Source organism: Amblyomma mixtum, chromosome 2, assembly GCF_055824585.1.
Source record: "Amblyomma mixtum isolate Tamu chromosome 2, ASM5582458v1, whole genome shotgun sequence".
In the NCBI taxonomy this organism is placed as follows: Eukaryota; Metazoa; Arthropoda; class Arachnida; order Ixodida; family Ixodidae; genus Amblyomma; species Amblyomma mixtum.
Window position 1 is genome coordinate 47,980,184 of NC_143013.1, and position 17,871 is coordinate 47,998,054.

Genomic DNA, 17,871 nt, shown 5'->3' on the forward strand with positions numbered 1-17,871 from the left:
TTTTCATGTAGTGGCCTTGCTCATTCGAAAAATATATGATTTCGAAAATGCTTACTGTGCCATTTAGCCTTTTTCTGTTCTAGGAGTATTTGAAACAGTCAATTCGCAGCGACTCGTAGAAAATTGCTACTCACTTCCTTCAACCAAAAATCACTTCGTACATGCCTAAATTTAATGTCCCAAAGCAACTCAGGCTATGAGGGACACCGTAGTGGAGGGTTCTGCACAATTTTGACCACCCGGGGCACTGACATCACACATCACACAGGTCTCAACAAGCATTGCGCCAACGAAATGCGGCCGGCATCGAATCCGCACCTCTGGGGTCAGCAGTCAAGCACCATAACCACTGAGCCACCGTGGCAGCAAAAGCACTTGAAAAAAAAAGCATTCAAAGCTATTCTCTTTCGACCTATTTGACGTCGGGGACAATTTTTATCTTGAGCAGAAGTGTATTACCTGGAAGGCTGGCTGACGAACCATGGCTCCCCCATGTCAAGGTCAGCCATGCCACCCTGCTTGTGTTGTTCCGCCTCAAACCGGGACAAGACCTGCGAAAGCTACAGCAAAAGAAGGCTGTCGTCACTGTGAAAACAACAAACCAAGTGCACCCATGCAATCAGTTACGAAATTCGGCCAGTGTCTCCTCATATCCCAGCTGCATTTTTTCTACAAAGACTTGACCTGGCAGAACATGATCTTGCAATAATAGCCTAGTGCCCTGGCCTTTTTGAAATGCATCTGGGCCATTTTACTGCAGCTGCCTTTAGAAACCAACACAGAACCATTTCCATCTGGATTGGTTTGAACCTTGATCTGACTCTGGCAAGGCCTCCTAGCAGCATGCTTCATCTGCACCTACCACGCGACTCCAGGTGGTGACACCAGAAGTTGGTGACTGTTGTGGGCATCTGTGTGCATTCCGAAGCGTCAGACCACAGACCTGTGCCACACAGATTCCCGATCTTAAAGGGGCCCAGAAACACAATCTTAGTTAACTGTTTTGCCTGTTTATCGCATACAGTGAGTTATAATGGTGCTATTAGCGTCGGTAATACCGCGTACATTCCGTTTTTTAATATTTTAATGTCCTCCCAAAAACAACTTCATGGCTCTGATGGTGTCGCCACACAGTGGCGGGTTTTTAGCAGCGGATATGACATCACCTGGCGCGAGCTTGATGACCGGACAAACAGTAAATATACTGCAAATTGTGTGAATAAATAGAGACACATTTTGTCACCTGTCTGCGTTTTATACTAGATCAACAAAAACAATTTGTTTGTCTTAGATAAAAGCCCTGCAAAGCAAGTAAAATAAAAATGCACCACCAGGGGCGCTCTGGCATGGAAACAACGCTGCCAGTCTCACAGAGAGCAGGCAACCATGGAGTACAAACTTCCGCGACGTGCTCTGGCTGGCTTTTGTGATTGGTTGCGCCAGGTGCCGTCATTGGGAGAGCGAAATAGGAGTGGGAAGCCCCGCCAAAATCGAGTTGAGGGCAGCGTTTTGTTTGCTTGTATTTTGAAATTTCTTCACTGAATAACTCCCGTTCCTGTGCATCGATTACTGTAATTCTTTTTAAGTCAGCATCTGTGTGACATAAAGAACCCACCTGAAGTATAGCCGGTATTCCCCCGGGCAGTGTTTCGCAGCTCCTTTAATTAACATCCCAGGGCACATCCAAGGGCCACTACTACAGTGGAGCAATTGCCGGCAGCATAATCGCTAGGCTAATCCCACTAGTAGCTTCACTCAACTTACTTCTCCCTTTGCATTCAGACATGTGGTAATTCTGAGAGACGAAATCAAAGTTGCTTTGACATGAATGTTGGCCAGCACTGCGCAGAGTGCCATAGTTACTCGCATAATGAACACACTTTTTTTTTTCATTGAGAAATGTACGAAATTTAGGGGGCATTAGCAAAAATTTTAAGCGCTGAAAATGATAATAGAGTAGGCTGGTAGAGCAGAAACTGACTTTGGTCCAATGCACCCACCCCGATGGCTGTCAAGTCCGAGCCCAAGGTTGCCAGATGGATTTCCGGCTACAGTGGCCGCGTTTTTATTGCAGGTGAAATGCACATCAAAGAACCCCAGGTGATCAAAATTAGGCAGTTAATCAAGAGCCCTCCACTACCGCATCTCTCATAGCCTGTGTGCAGCTTTGGGGTTTTAAAATCTGCGTACTGTACTGTATCAGCAAAATGATGCGATCCAGTGCAAGACATGCTGCAAAGACGACCTGGCCAATAGTGCTCTATTACTGGCCACCTTAGAGCACAGCCTGCAAAAGCCTGTTCCTAGGTTCAGCATAACTGGCAGAGCGAGCGAGGAGCAAAACGGTGGGTGAAAGTATGGTGGGAACAAAGAGAGGAGGAAAGCAAAGGAGGAGGGTGGGGGGAGGTACAAGGAAAGCGAAGCAGGGTACAGCAACAGAGTGATGAGGAAAGTGGAAGTGGGGTAGGCAATAATGGCGCTGCACACCGTCTGTGGTGACTGCTGAGAAAACCGCTGCCGTGGCAGAGTATGAGCAGCGTTGGTGTGACTTCTACTGCTGTGGGCTTGGTTGCAGCCAATGCCAAGCGCCATCGCTGTTCGGTGGTGCATGTTCCATCTTCGACCACCTATTTTCCCAATTGCTGTGCTCAAATTTCCCATTACTGAGTATTGTAATCGCACAGTGAATTTTTTTTCCTTACTGTGAAAAGCCAATGTCTCAAAAAGGAACGTTTGTATAAAACTCACTTCCAGTGCCGGATGGAATTTTCTCTCACGAGATTTTTCATTATTTCTGTCTTGTTTTGTTCATTTCAACATACTCTTTTCCTCCAAAAGGACGCCACAAACACTTAGCTGTGACAAAGCCCAAAATACATCTGTTTACCAATATTCCTTTTTAAATGAGCCTATAATAAAAAATTGCAGTTGCAATGTTTTCCATAATCAGCAAACAATATGCGAGAACACTGAGTTTCATGTGGTAGACTCGCGAGTAAACGGCAAGCAAAAAGTAACGGAGCATGTAACCAGCAATCACTGCTTCTATGGTAACCTAGAGTCAAGCCACATTAAAATGCTTGCTAATCTCAAGATCACTCTCTGCCGGTGAAAGAATGGAAAATTATTTTCACTGTGCTAAACCAGCGAGATTTTCATGCAGCTGCCTCGCGAAGCAGACGACATGCCTCATGATGGTAGCAATTGCAAAGGAGCTGTTCCAAGAAACTGTTAGCTGACCTGTGGGACAACATTGTGTCCACCAGGCAACAGCAGCACAGAAGAGGGGGGGGGGGGGGGGGGGCTGCAGCACACCTACTCACAGTGCTGTAGCCCTGGGAGAGGGCCAGATCCGAGGGCATCTGTCCGTCCAGAGCGGCCATGGCGATCACATCAGCAGGAACCTTCCGCAAAAGGAGACGGGCTGCTCTGCCCTGTCCCCCGTAGGCTGCCCAGGAGAGAGCCTGCCAGTGGAAACACGCTGTAACCTCTCCTTCCACAACAGTCCCCAAACCCAGTGTCCCTGCAGTATTTGGGTAAACAAGAACACCACTTCGGCCGTCAAGGCTCAAAACCTTTCTGTTCAATCACACAGAACACTGTTCCAGGCAATAGCACCAGACCAGAATGGAAGCTGCACAGCTGTGTGTGAAGAATGTCGGATGAGCTCGGCTGCTCTGCACATAGTTTCTTTGGCTTTCAGACCAGACCCTCGCAGCAGCTCAAAACCCGCCAGCTTGTACCCACCGCTTCTGTTCCCGCCCCCTTGGGGTTTCAGACCTTCCCCCTGCGTCAATGCAAAGTCTTTACACTCAGCTCGTCTTCCAAATAAATGGATGAGAAAACACGTCACTGGGCGTTCTGCACTGGATGCACAGAAGGCCAGGAGCTTAGTGGGCGTTTCGAAATGGGAAATGTGCCACACTGTAGAAACATTAAACTCAAACAGCCACTAACCTGGTGTCCAGATGTTGCAGAATGAGTCATTACAGTAAAACCTCACTGATACAATCCTAGTTCATACGATTTCCCAGTTCATACACTCAGAATCATGGGCACTAACAATGTCCAATAGAGGTTCACTATTTCGCTCTCAGTTATTATGCTCCCAGAAAACACAACCTCCTGGCTGGTAGTATGTTTAAAGTTTCGATAAATCTTGGCCGTATAATACTGCTGCGTGCTCATGGAAGAGCAGACTACGAGGGGAAAGTGGGTCTGTGGGCGAGTCAGTTATCTTGTGCAGTCCTCTATGCAGTGCGACTGCAGCAAGTCTTCGTTACTCTTTCTTACATTGAGATGTTCAAAGAAATGTCAAGGATAGCATAGGAAAATGCTACTCTTACTTTTTTTGCCGCTGTACTTGTTTTTGGTAGAAAATCGTTCGACAAAGTACACAATGTGCCGTTGTGGGTGCACGTTCCTTTGATGGCTACTGGCTGCGCATCAGCAGCTGGTTGCTTTCATAGGAATGGACATTTCGGACACTGATCAGCACATTGCTGGTCTTTTCCCTTTTTTTCTCTCAGAAGGCACCTTACCGCTCCAGTGCCAATCCCCACTTCCATCCAAATGGTTCTTCCATTGTTCCCGTGTGCTGAAGCCAAGCGGTGCTCGCAGGTTGCGCGGTGGCACCACTACTACTGAGACATGCCACCATGGTGGTAGCAGAGGCCTTCACCATCTTGCAGTAATTATGCTGTGGCACTTCTCGCAGTGTGTGTCTTTTCTAACAAGCCGCCAATTGTGGCGGAGATCGTGTAGCCTCAAGCGCGTTCAGTGATGCCCTCTCCAATTTGCTCAGAAGCAGTAGTGTCAGGTGTGAATGGCGAAGGCTGGGCAGCGAATTTCCCCGCCACCCCCCTTTGTCGCTCTGTCACACAAAGCCGAGGACATCCCTTGTGAGGCCGGAACAACTGCCCCGCGCTCTCTAAGGGCATTGGTGATACAGACCACCTGTGCGTATGCGACTGCACACAGTAAAGCATCTGAGAGAACCGCAAAGACCATACTTCTTGCTCAGTTCCCATTTCAAAGGCCACTGTCTACTCTGCCAAATAAAATTTCTATGACATGGATTGCTTTTGTCCGTTTTTTTTTTTCTGGGGGGGGGGGGGGGGCATTTAACAATGTGAACAGTGCATAGTAGAAGGCAACAGAGACCAGTGCAAAATGCTGAACACCAGACGAAGAGAAGATGGCTGCTGCTCACCGACCATCCTTGACTATCCATGCACCCAGGATTGGCTCCCCGGTCCAAGAGGAGCTCCAAAAGCTGACAGTGCCCTTCCCTGGCAGCCAGCATCAGGGGTGTCACACCATCCCTGTCGGCAAGACAAATATTTATACACACCGTATTCACTCATATAATTTGAGCCTGTGTATTCATTTACCTACCCCAAACATTTTATCCCGATCTTTGAAAACAAAACTTTTACTCGCATATTTTGCGCTCTCTGCTGCACCAGACGCACATGCTGTACGTGGGTGTGCGCAAAGCAGGCTTGGCAATATCAGCGTGGCTGCATTGCCTTGAGTGGCTGCGAAAGGTGCGAGCGGCGGGGACATGAATTGTGCGCCATTTACCCGGCTCGCTCGTGCTGGTGGTTGCTTTCCCAGATGAACAGCGCGCGCCCGAATCTGAATCTACCTAACCGTTTGCTGTTCGGTTTGCCGCTAGTCAGCTGGGCCGCACTAGAAGGTGCCATTTTATCTGCCATTATCTCCTTTGCCTCCCAATGCTGGCTTCGCGATTGTATTGTTGCACGTTTACTGCTTTGAGCTGCACACACGCCATCATGGCACCCCGCTGGGAACTACATAATGTAGGGCGGGGCGGGAGGGGGTATGTGTCTTACATTTGAGGTCTCTTTCTTTTTTGTCTAGAGAGGGGTGCGAGACAGGGGAGGAGAGGGGGAGGAGCTACGTATAGACCCACGGAGGAAGGAAAATTTATAGACCAGATTTTATTACCCTCTAATGCAGGCTACGGGCGTGCTCCTACTCTCGACACCTGTCGCCATCTGTCGGCGTGCGTGGCCTGGTGTTCACAAACGAGAAAACTTTGTTGCACAAGCTTTACACAAGGCAACTCACTTCATGGTGCGGTCATATAGTCAGTTATTTTTGCCTTATGTTTGCTCAAGAGCATCAGCGCTATGTGGTGCTACTGCTGCTTCTTCGTTAGTAGCAGTAGCAACCGTCACATTTTTAGAAGTAAAAATTTTACAACTTTACAAAATGGTGAAATTTGTCCAAATTTTCTTTTTGTGCTTGCAAAAACTTCGTTGTACTGAAACTGCGGCGTGAAACTAATTTGTTAAATCAAGACAAAAAGTACATGCATTTCAACAGAAGTAAGAAACTGAAATGAAAAAAGTTTGTTGCATCACGAACTTCGTTTTATCGAGGTTCAACAGTATATAGTAAATTGTGCCGATGACGAGAGAAAACAAAATTTGTTTCCAATACCTGTTTCTTTTCATAGTTGTCTTTTGTAGGGAAGTATGTCTTTTTAGAACTAGCTGTACAGATATTGACAAATCTGCTATTTGTAAGCAATTTTTCACTGTTTGAATCCAATTCGCAACCAAAACTTTGATATTTGCACCTCTCTACCAAAAACGTCTGCAGTATTATGTTAAGTAAAAATTCAAAAATTCTTTCTACGCCTGGAGTACTCCTGACATGTGACTCATCTGTGTCTTGAGTTCAGTCTGTGTAGCAATGACCGTGTAGCACTAATGAGCTGGCACCACAAATAGCTCGGAAATGAGACTCTGTTGCCTCTGACTGGCTACCAGTGTTGAAGAAAATGGTGAAAAACATGTACCTGTCAGCAAACTCGGGGCTTGCACCATGCTTCATCAACATCTCAGCACATGTGACCAGGGCTGCCTCGTCGCTATTCCGAGAGCTGCAGACTGCCATAAGGGGAGTGACAAGGCCTGCGAGATTAACATGGATCATGTGAAGTCATCCTTCTTTGATGTCAACAGCCTTATTAGGTGTGAGAAACAGGCCTCGCATATTCAGGGAAGAAGGCTCCCAGTTTAAATATATTTTGTTGCAGATATGTAACTGGTGGCGCAGGCCACAAGCACCCAGAGATACCAATTTAGTGTGTTAGCACTAGAGCTTAAACTCCTTACTTACTATCAAAATTCTATCTCAGTGATTACGACCCGCAATCACTGAGCCTGCCGAGCCAGCCAGCCGAGATCACCTGCACCATATCCTCCCGAGTACAAGCTTCACGTGGAAACTAGTGCCCCGAGAACTTCACTGAACAAGCAAGCTCTAATGAGAGAAGCAGGCTGCAGCATCATAGCCGTGTTTACGAGAATAAAAGGACTATCATGTCCTAAGTGATCCAAGATGTAGCATCAAAACTATGTTTGCAATAGTAAGAGGTCATATGCCCCACAGAAATGTGAGCAAATGAAGCCTCCTGTGAGGCCATGTGAGAAACATTCTCTTTGGGCACTGCTTACTTCATTCACCGACACAGATCTAACGCCTCGTACTCAGACAGCTGGCATCACCACCCAACCTTTGTCAGCTGTGTTTGCTTTTGAATAATGGCCGTACTGTTAGGAAGCACCCTGTCCGCTTCACATATGCACTGCTGCACATTTTGTCAAGAATGTTTGTCATGTTAAGAGCGTAACGGTTGCCAGCCACAGTAAAAGACACAGTGTTCAAACAATACACTGCACTGTCATGACCATAACTCAAAATGGAGAGCTGTGATGTACCATACAATGAGGACACTATCACATGTGTTGATGACAAGGATGTTATCTGTTTATCAGGTGTTATTAGTTTCTGGGCCACAGTGCTTGTGCCACCCCAAGCAGATGTGATGCACAAAGCAAGCCTTGATAACAAACATAATGCCTCATTGGAGAGCCCTAATGTGTACACCTGCCATGCCCTTGCATGAATGACGACAAGCAAAACTTGGGACAGGCAGCTGCAGAAAGCTTTCTCTTGATGCGTGGATGACTACTGAGTGCTGCGAGTCTCAAGGAAGGCATGCATGTTTGTGCTCCACAATGATGGTTTGGTTTGGTTTATTGGAGTTTAACGTCCCAAAGCAACTCAGGCTATGAGAGACGCCGTAGCGAAAGGCTCCGGAAATTTCGACCACCTGGGGTTCTTTAACGTGCACTGACATCGCACAGTACACGGGCCTCAAGAATTTCGCCTTCATCGAAATTCAGCCGCCGCAGCCAGGATCGAACCCGCGTCTTTCGGGTCAGCAGCCGAGCGCCGTAACCACTGAGCCACCGCGGCGGGGCGCTCCACAATGATAGGAAAGATGGTTGGTTGGTTTATGGGGTTTAACGTCCCAAAGCGACTAAGGCTATGAGAGACGCCGTAGTGGAGGGCTCCGGAAATTTCGACCACCTGGGGTTCTTTAACGTGCACTGACATCGCACAGTACACGGGCCTCTAGAATTTCTCCCCCAAAGAAACTCTAGCCGCCGCGGCCGGGATCGAACCCGCGTCTTTTGGGTCAGCAGCCGAGCACCGTAACCGCTGAGCCACCGCGGCGGCGATAGGAAAGATGATGCTGCACATGAACTGCCATACGCCTATGCTTGCCAAATAATTTATAATTGATATTCTTCCCTTGTGATATTTCATTTTCAGATTCAACAGCCAAAGAGTGGTTTTGAATGTGAGTATTGACTGCGACATTTTTGCTGTCATTGTACCTCGTGGAGCAAGCTGGAATAAGAGTGGTAGTGAGCTTAAATAACAAAGCAGCAGTTATATCGCAGTTTCCTATGCCTCACATGGCCTGAAGCCAATGTTAGTGTCTTCTGCCATTCAAAAAGAGACTGAAACAATGTGGGAAAAAAAAAAAATTCAATTTCAAATTATTCAAATGGAATTGGCAAACTCCACATGATGAGATCACTGCAAAGAAGCAATCTTTTACCAAGTACAACTGGACGACAGGGCATTTCTTGGCACTAGTACTGCAATAGCTAAAGATATGTTTGTTGTTTCTTATTCACGAAGTTCTGCACCTCTCGATGTCTTGCATGAAGGACAGGAACTCTGTTGTTGTTGACTGGGTACATGCTTTATATACCAATTAAACCTGGCTATAAAGAAACTGAAAAAAGTCTGCGATTTTTCGTTACATCTAGCTTTTCGTTGCATAAAGTTTTTGTGAGAAGACTTGAAAGAACAATGCAGAACAGAAACCAAACTAAGATATAAAGGCAGGTGAAATCACCTTGAAAAAGTAAACCTCAGTTACACGAAGGCAAGCAGCAGCAGATGCCCCCACCTCTGCAGCAGCCCACATAAAAGCTGCTACGAGTGGGGTGGAGAGAGCTGGGTCTGAAGCACTGCCAGGCAGGGGACCTGCTTCTTCCCACTCTTGGTCTGCCCACCACCGTAGCACCACCATACCCACTCCAACAAGCAAGAGCACCGGAATCATGATGGGAGTGCACTGCTCATCCTGTGTCTTTTTTTGCTGCTTTCGAGCATGCACCGCTGTAGTGGCATGTGGCTGGACATTCCAAAAGCAAAAGCACTAGAGACTGCTGCGTTTGCAACATACAGCGCTGGAACACGGTGGGCTGTGTCAACTACGGTCACTCACTGCAATCGTAGACGTTCCTCTCATGTCAGTTTATGCTTTATCGTCATGAAATTCTCATATGGTTCCACCAAATTTCAAGTCATTCAGCACTAGCTAAGAGATAGTTAGCGTAGCGATTTTATCAAGGTCAATGCCACAACACCTTCGTTACATGCAGTTCTCAAATATGCACTTCAATGGGGCCGGTGTTGGGGAACTGAAAAACTTCGCCATATATCGAAGAGTTCACTACAGCCAGGTTTAACTGTGTATGCATGAATATGCACAGCAACAAGCTGGTGACAGCACTGGGTCTCTGGACACCCCGTGAACCCACTTCACAGATACTTGTGGACATGATCTGCATGACAGACCAAAATCACTGTAGTGCGATGGAGGCAAAACACAGCACATTTTGCGTCCCCTAGCCACAAGTAAAAGTACAGTTCATATAAAATAGATCTTTCCCATAATCTCACTCTCACCTCGAGTTCTAGGGTTTCCTTTCGACTTAAGTTTTTTGGTTTCGTTCCAGCTTGTCGATGGCGTTTAACGTCTCAAAGCAACTCAGGCTATGAGGGACGCCGTAGCGGAGGGCTCTGGTGATTCTGATCACCTTGGGTTCTTTAACATGCACTGACATTGCACAGTACACAGGTCTCTAGCATTTCGCCTCCACCGAAAAGCGCCTGCTGCAGCTGGAATCAAACCCGGGTCAGCAGCTGAGCACCATAACTACTGAGCCACTGTGGCAGCTATTATGGCTTTTCTACTCTCCCTGATGCACCTTGTTTCAAGATTGTACATGCTGTGCGTAAACAAAGAGCCGACTGGAGCAACAACCGCAATCCTCTTCTAAGTGGGCTAAATGCGTGCTGGCTGGACAGAGGAATCCGACACTTTCGCCGCAATTTTAATATAGACACTAGTTAAAAGAAACAGCACCGTACTTTACACCCCATTAATTCCTTGCGATACTGCGCCGATGGCCCAATGACACGATGAACACAGGGGCCGCATTCAGAGTTTGTGTCATAATAATCTGCCGCAGCAGCCACACCTGATTGGTCTAAACACTGCAAGCGGATGTGGTGGTTCGGATGCAGCGAAAAGGGTTGAAGAAACTGGACGGTGATGTCAAACATATAGCGTATGTTCCATAGCAGCAGATGCTCAAGGACAACCAACACGGCAGCACGCTCTGATGCGGAGCCTCTAGCTTCGAAGTGAACTCGTCGGTGCTACTGCATTTTTCAGCACGTGAACTGGCTATAAACTGGGTACAGGCTTTCGTTTCATCTTATCTTGCCTATAGCAAATTGAATGGATGATAAATTTGGCCTGTTTTATTCCTTTGGACAATTCAGTAGCTTCTAGGCCTAATTAGCACCAGTTTCTTGTAGAAAATTGTTCTCTTCATCTAAACCAGATGGTGCCACTATCACCAGAGTTACCTCGTCTGCGCACGTTGAATGATGCAACATAAAGCATAATGTCCCACAGAATGCTTGCGTTTGTTGTGAGCTAACGTGCATTTCCTATTCTAGAACTCTATACTAGCTGCTGAAGTGTCTGGCAGCATGAAATCACTCATGTGCACGGCCTGTGACGCGCTACTACATCGACGCGTTTGACGTGCCACAGGTGGTTTTTCCGGCATCCCTTACAGTTCTCGTAGCCACGGTGGTGTGGCTCTACATTGAGTTCGCAAGTTAGCTTGCTAAGGTGCCAGTGTGGAAATGCGTGTGCTTCCTGCCATGGTGAACCTATGAGAACTTCGTCTGCGAAGTCTCCCAATGCATACATGAAGAGGAACACAGCAAGACTTTTATTGTTCATCTTTTTTTATTTATTTGCCGCAGAAAAATAAAAAACCTAACAACGCCATCTCGCAGTTCTTGCAGTGCCTGCATAAAAGGAATGAAAAACGTAAATTACCGTCTGCACAATCGTCCGATCACAGCAGCAACTTACGTTCAGCGATGTTGCAGACGGTAAATTGTCAAGGCAGCTTAACGGTTCACCACGGCACGGAGAACACATTGTGCAGCAAGTGAGTGCATGCCACAAATTTTCCTCTCCGTTCTATTTTACCCTCATGATAAATATAAAATGCCATGTTGTACGAACAAGCTCATCATCATCATCAGCCTGACTACGCCCACTGCAGGCCTCTCCCATACCTCTCTAATTAACCCTGCCCTTTTCCAGCTGCAGCCACCGTATCCCCGCAAACTTCTTAATCTCATCCACCTACCTAACTTTCTGGTGTCCCCTGCTACGCTTGCCTTCTCTTGGAATCCACTCCAATACCCTTAAGGACCATCGGTTATCTTGCCTCCGCATTACATGCCCTGCCCAATTCCATTTCTTCCTCTTGATTTTTACTAGGATGTCATTAATCAGCGTTTGCTCCCTCACCCACTCTGCCCACTTGTGGTCTCTTAATGTTACTATAATTTTTCTTTCCATGGCTCGCTGCATTGTCCTTAACTTAAGCTGAGCCCTTTCGTTAGCCCCCAGCTTTCTGCCCCATAGGTGAGTACCGGCAAGGTACAGCTGTTGTATACTTTTCTTTTGAGGGATATTGGTAAACTGCCATTCATGATCTGAGAGAGCCTCCCATAAGCGCTGCACCCCATTCTTATTCTCGTTATTTCATCTCTCCCTTTCCACCCTCCCTTTATATCCCCTCATCCCTTTCGCCCAGTGCAGGGTAGCAAGCCGGTTCTAGCTACTGGTTAACCTCCCCGCCTTTCCTGCTCCTCCTCCTCCTCTCATGACCAGTATCAGCAGTTACTACTTGCCCTAAGTAGACGTACTCCCTTACCACTTCCAGCACCTTGCTACTAATTGTGAACTGCTGTTCCCTTGTGAGACTGCTGAACATTACTTTTGTTTTCTGCATGTTAATTTCAAGACCTACCGTTCTGCCTGTCTTAACTCGTTGATCATGCTTTGCAGTTCATGTCCTGAGTGGCTTAGCAACGCAATGCCATCAGCGAATCCTCCATTAACTCTTATCCCCAACTGTTCCCAATCCAGGCCTTGCAAGACCTCCTGTAAACAGGCGGTGAATAGCATTGGCGAGATCGTGTCTACTTGCCTGACACCCTTCCTTATTGGAATTTTATTGCTGACTTTATGAAGGACTATAGAAGTTCTGCAGTCGTTATAGGTATCTTCCAGTACTCTTAAATAGGACTCTTCTAGATGCTGATTCCGCAATGCCTGCACGACTGCCGAGGTTTCCACTGAGTCAAATGCTTTGTCGTAATAAGTGAAAGCTATATATCGAGATTGGTTACATTCTGCACATTTTTCTATCACCTCACTGAGAGCGTGAATATGGTCTATTTGTCGAGTATCCTTTACGAAAACCTGTTTGATCATTTGGCTGATTAAAGTCTAAGGTTGTCCTGATTTGATTTGAGATTACCTTAGTAAATACCTTGTAGGCAAAAGACAGTAAGCTGATCGGTCTATAATTTTTCAAGTCCTTGTGTAATTTTTCAAGGCAGCTAGCAAACAAGCTAGCTGGCTTTCATTTACCATTGGCGATTGGTGGCTGAAGTGGCCGCCTTCCGTCACTGCAAAGCCATACGCAGTTGTGTACAATATTTTCTACGTACACCTCCGGCCTTTACTGTGCAGAAAAGAGTATTTGAACTATTGTTTCGATTTGTTAAGTCCACTGGATAAATAAAGCAGCTTTGATATTACCCTTTTGCAGTGAAATGATGTGCAACTAAGCTTGTGGCTGAATTTTTCTTCTGTCGCATTGATCGCATTCCATTTCTTGCAAAGAGCAATAGCGCCGCTGGACATATCGCTGCGGCAACAGAACTGGTATCCGCTTCCGCAGTTTCGACCAATTAGGTGCGGCCGCTGCACCACATTATGATGCTTTTTATTATCACACAAAATCGCAATACGGCCCAGGACACTTTCTCCAAGAGAGCAGAGTGAAATCTGAGAATCTACAAATGTACTCACTAGGTTCTTATAAAATGAACCTCTTGAACTGCACAGAAATGTCACATGTCAATGCACTGCACTACAGTGAATTGATTTGTTTTCAATTTTCGTGAAAGTATATTGCCATGTACGCAATTGTGTGCATATGTGCTATGTATTTCCCACAGTGTTTATGTACTCAGGCACCCTCAAGCTGTCAATGGCGACTTTTTCCCCTGGTGACCACCAACTCTCCTGGAAATAAAGCTTCAACTTTTTCCTTCATGGCACACAAAGCAATGTGAGCGAAAGCATTTAGTACAATGAAAATTCGCGGAGCCATGTGCAGAGAGAAAAGCAGCTTGGGTGTGCCATCCATCCCACCCTTTCCAAAGTCAGTCATTTCACTCTGAAGTGGCGCAATGTCGCACATGGTGACCTGTTGCAGCGAACGACTATCAGTTTGGCTGCATCATTTAGCTACTGTGAATTTGGGCCCGTTAATTCCACACATCTGGCTATGAACCCAGAGCACTTGTCCATAGACACTGCAAATGAAGGAGTCAGGGCGGCTGGAGGCTAAGCGGTTACAAGTGGCAGGAACAAAGCAGCAAGACCATTCAAAAATGGATTTTTCATTTTTATCCTTGTCTGTGTGCACTGATATTTTGAATACACTGCCAACTGACGCAGACATGAATGCATTTTTCACCGTGTTTTGCACTGCTGCCACATTGCATGCACTTCAGGCGATACATCTGACTGACCCACCTTTGTTGAAGTTTGCATCCGCTCCGCTGTCAAGCAGAAGTTGCACCATCTCCGCGCAACCACAAGAGCTGGCTTCCACCAGGGCAGACCACTGGCATCTGGATTCCATGTTCACGTCCACTCCTGGTCAGGGAAGGACTACCCTGTCATATTTTCTCATCACAAAGCATTTGGTGCACTGAGAGCCTTTTTTGTCAGTATGGTTAGCACACAACTGTAAAAGATTCAAGTTTCCTTCTTTTCCATCCAAGCTTTTGACTGCCACCATTTGCCTAATGTCAAACTGCAGTCCCACGCCTATACATAGCTTGCATGTGATGTCATGTCAGCGGGTTCCTTATATGTGTGGATAAATAGGCGTATTCTGTGTTGTGACCGGCTCCTGTCCACTTTTAGTATGAAAATGCCTCCTTTCCACGAGGACTGCAAATTGCATCAGCATGTGTTTGGTGCAAGGAAAAGGCTCAGCAGTGAGAGAACGCCAACCCTCAAAATGCACCGGGAATGGTTAAAAGTGTTGGCATATTGTTCCCGGCTATTACACAGCAATGATGGTTTGGTTTGGTTTATGGGGTTTAACGTCCCAAAGCGACTAAGGCTATGAGAGACGCCGTAGTGGAGGGCTCCGGAAATTTCGACCACCTGGGGTTCTTTAACGTGCACTGACATCGTACAGTACATGGGCCTCTAGAATTTCTCCTCCAAAGAAATTCCAGCCGCCGCGGCCGGGATCGAACCCGCGTCTTTTGGGTCAGCAGCCGAGCAACATAACCGCTGAGCCACCGCGACGGCTCACAGCAATGATGTTAGCTAATCTGTGACTCTTGGATGAAAGTGGACAAGTCATATAAGCTCATATTTATTTCGCTAGTGCATAGCTGAAGAGCTTACCAACAACCCAACCAGAAAAAGATGAAGCATTAATGTAGTACTTCACGTTGTTTTTATACTTTAACATAGTTTATAGAAGAGTTCATTTCTTCAGTCAGCTGCGGCAGCAGCAAAAGAGGGCGCGGCTGGATCTCTGTCCCTGCAGTGCTGACTTTGGCATGCAATTTCTGGGCCTTGGCACGCGTCTTTTTGCTATGCCATTTTAAATGTGCACTGATGGTATACAGAATCTTCATGCTTGGCGCTGTAGCCATGGAAAAGTGATGGGACCCAGTTGGCATTTGTCATCTCCCCAATTTAGGTATTTGAGTGGTGGCCATTTCAATTTCTGCTAATTAGTGCGCACCATGGTTGCGCCAAGGAAGGCTACGGTTCTCGCGGTCCAAGTTGGCATGTTTGATACGCCACATGCAAGCTCAGTAGCGTTGTGTTCAGCACGCTTTCGCAAGCTCGCACTGCAGTCCTCTGGGTTCATCTGTGTAGAGGGAAGCTTGTGCTCGTTGGAAGTTTCCTTCCACGCCTATCTCTGCGCTTGGAGCATCAAATACTGAGTGCACAGCCATACTGAAACGATGCAGCAAGCAAACTGCGGGAGCAGGCAGTTCGTAAACATGGCGCATTTCTTTCAGTGATGCCGGTGTGTCGACCAATAGTAAGCAGGACTTTGTGACCGCAAACACAATTTAAGTTTCAATACCTAGGTGCCGCCATGTGTGTTTTACTCGAGCGCCACCAACCGCCGACGCCATCGTGGGCTGAGACGGAGCAGCCTGTGATCTCTAGAAGCGTCATCCACCTGTTTTATTCCTGCCAGACCTAGAAATTGCGCATGGGGGTTTGCCTCGTGTTCATCCACGTGTGTGTACTATGCTATTAGTGCCTGCAACAACCAATTGGGAGCAGGAGACCATTCTTCGACGGAGCGAATGATCATCATCTGTGAGTGCCATGCTCGCAATTCATGTGAGTAGTTTTTGTCGCCGGTTATCTGTAGAGAAAATGTTGCATGGTGTTGTATATTAGAAAAACGAAAGCAATATGTGTTGAAACTCAAGATTATGGAGAGCAATTGAATATCTAGTTTTTCATGGAGCACAGTTTCTCATGAACGCTCTCAATGCCCGCTTGGCCATGGCGAGTGCGACAATTTAGATGCAAAGCTTGCAACAGAGTACCCCATTCACAAATTGAACATTTTGGAAACAACAGTAAGTACGTGATTGAAACGAATCCACGTCTGACCATTGCGATGTTTGTTTGCGGAGATACGTGTGATGAAACTGAAATTCGGTCCCTCCTGCTGCTCGCGTAGGGCTGTCTGTACTAAGAGCAATACAAGCTAATTCACTAAAAGAAATTCGCATTCTCGCCTACTCCCCTCCCGCCAGTACCCACTGATTCACGAATACCAGAATTACACAGTCTGATAGGTTCGTATGCTAATGGAACACTATCACCGCTTACTGACAGGCCGAATCGCTACACCTGTGTTGAGAATTCCAATCGCAATCGGGTAGGGGCACTGCTCAAGCCGCTGCGCATGTTTTATCTCTGGCACGGTTACGCATAGTGGACTTTTTTACAGTGCATTCAATGTGATTTCAGTCGAACAATTTATTACAATGCATGGCAGAATTTACTGTCCTGTGCATGCCGTGTGTTTATTCTTCCTATGTTGCCGTGGCTGCATTCTTGTTCCCTTTGTAGTTGAGTAAAAGTCCGTGCCGCCACTTCCATTCATGCCATGCTGTGTAAATTAAATTAGTACTTTTGTACTAATAGTGTTTTTTTTTCTTTTTCAGGTGGCGCTGCCCACACGCTCCCGATATTGGTGAGCATGTGGGGCGGCGAAACAAAGTTGCGGCCAAATTTGTGAAGTCCTTAGATCGTGTGCTGCTGAATTAAAACAGCTTTGCCAAGGCCATCCAAAAGCTTCACCTTTTAAAATTATGCAAAGAGTATAGCTTGGCAAGCTAGGCACTGCGCCTCGTTCCGCGCCTGATATTAAGCACAGGCAGTGGGTTTGTTTCTGTATGCATTTAACTCACAAAGCGCACTGATGCGTAAGCTTGTTGGCGGCGCAAGTATATTTTGTTCATCGACTACGTCCACTGCCAATGCAACTCAGGGCCGGCGGGAAAACGGTGAAGAAATAAACATCACAGACATGCTGAGACCTTCGCATGACATGGTGGGCGCACATACTGGCGGCGTTTTTTTCTTTCTACTTTCGTCAACTATTGTCACAACTGGCAATGAAACGTTAATGTCTAGAGGACATTGGCATTCATACAACATTGCTGCTTTTGTTGTACAGACGCAAACATGCCCTTGACCGGTGGCTAAGCAGCCGGACGTTGCTGCACGCGCCGGATTATCAGCCCAGGGGAGGACGGCAACAGTGGGGTGTCGCACAGTGCAAGTGTTTGAGAGTATTTCGCTCTCCCCTGCCCACTCCTCGTAAACTGGTGTATCGTTGGTCGACTGGCTGAAGAGGGTTTAAATGTCCCAAAGCAACTCAGACTTTGAAGGACGCTGTAGAGAAAAACTCAGGAAATTTCGACCACCTAGGGTTCTTTAACGTGCACTGGCATCACACAGAACACGGGCCTCTAGCATTTCGCCTCCATCAGAAAGAGACCGTC

At 46.8% G+C, this 17,871-nt stretch overlaps 1 protein-coding gene across 3 annotated transcripts in view; it reads right to left on the reverse strand.

Annotated features, from left to right (window-relative positions):
• Positions 1-17,871, reverse strand: part of LOC149359246 (ankyrin repeat, SAM and basic leucine zipper domain-containing protein 1-like) — a 36,995-nt gene that overhangs the window by 16,877 nt on the left and 2,247 nt on the right. For all 3 annotated transcript variants that reach the window (XM_089571529.1, XM_089571530.1, XM_089571528.1), the window contains 5 exons: positions 14,336-14,458; positions 6,833-6,947; positions 5,213-5,324; positions 3,324-3,464; positions 460-560 (listed from right to left, as the gene is read on the reverse strand). In XM_089571529.1, coding sequence (XP_089427655.1) covers positions 460-560; positions 3,324-3,464; positions 5,213-5,324; positions 6,833-6,947; positions 14,336-14,444 — 578 coding nt within the window. In that variant the 5' untranslated portion in view covers positions 14,445-14,458. The remainder of the gene's footprint in view (positions 1-459; positions 561-3,323; positions 3,465-5,212; positions 5,325-6,832; positions 6,948-14,335; positions 14,459-17,871) is intronic.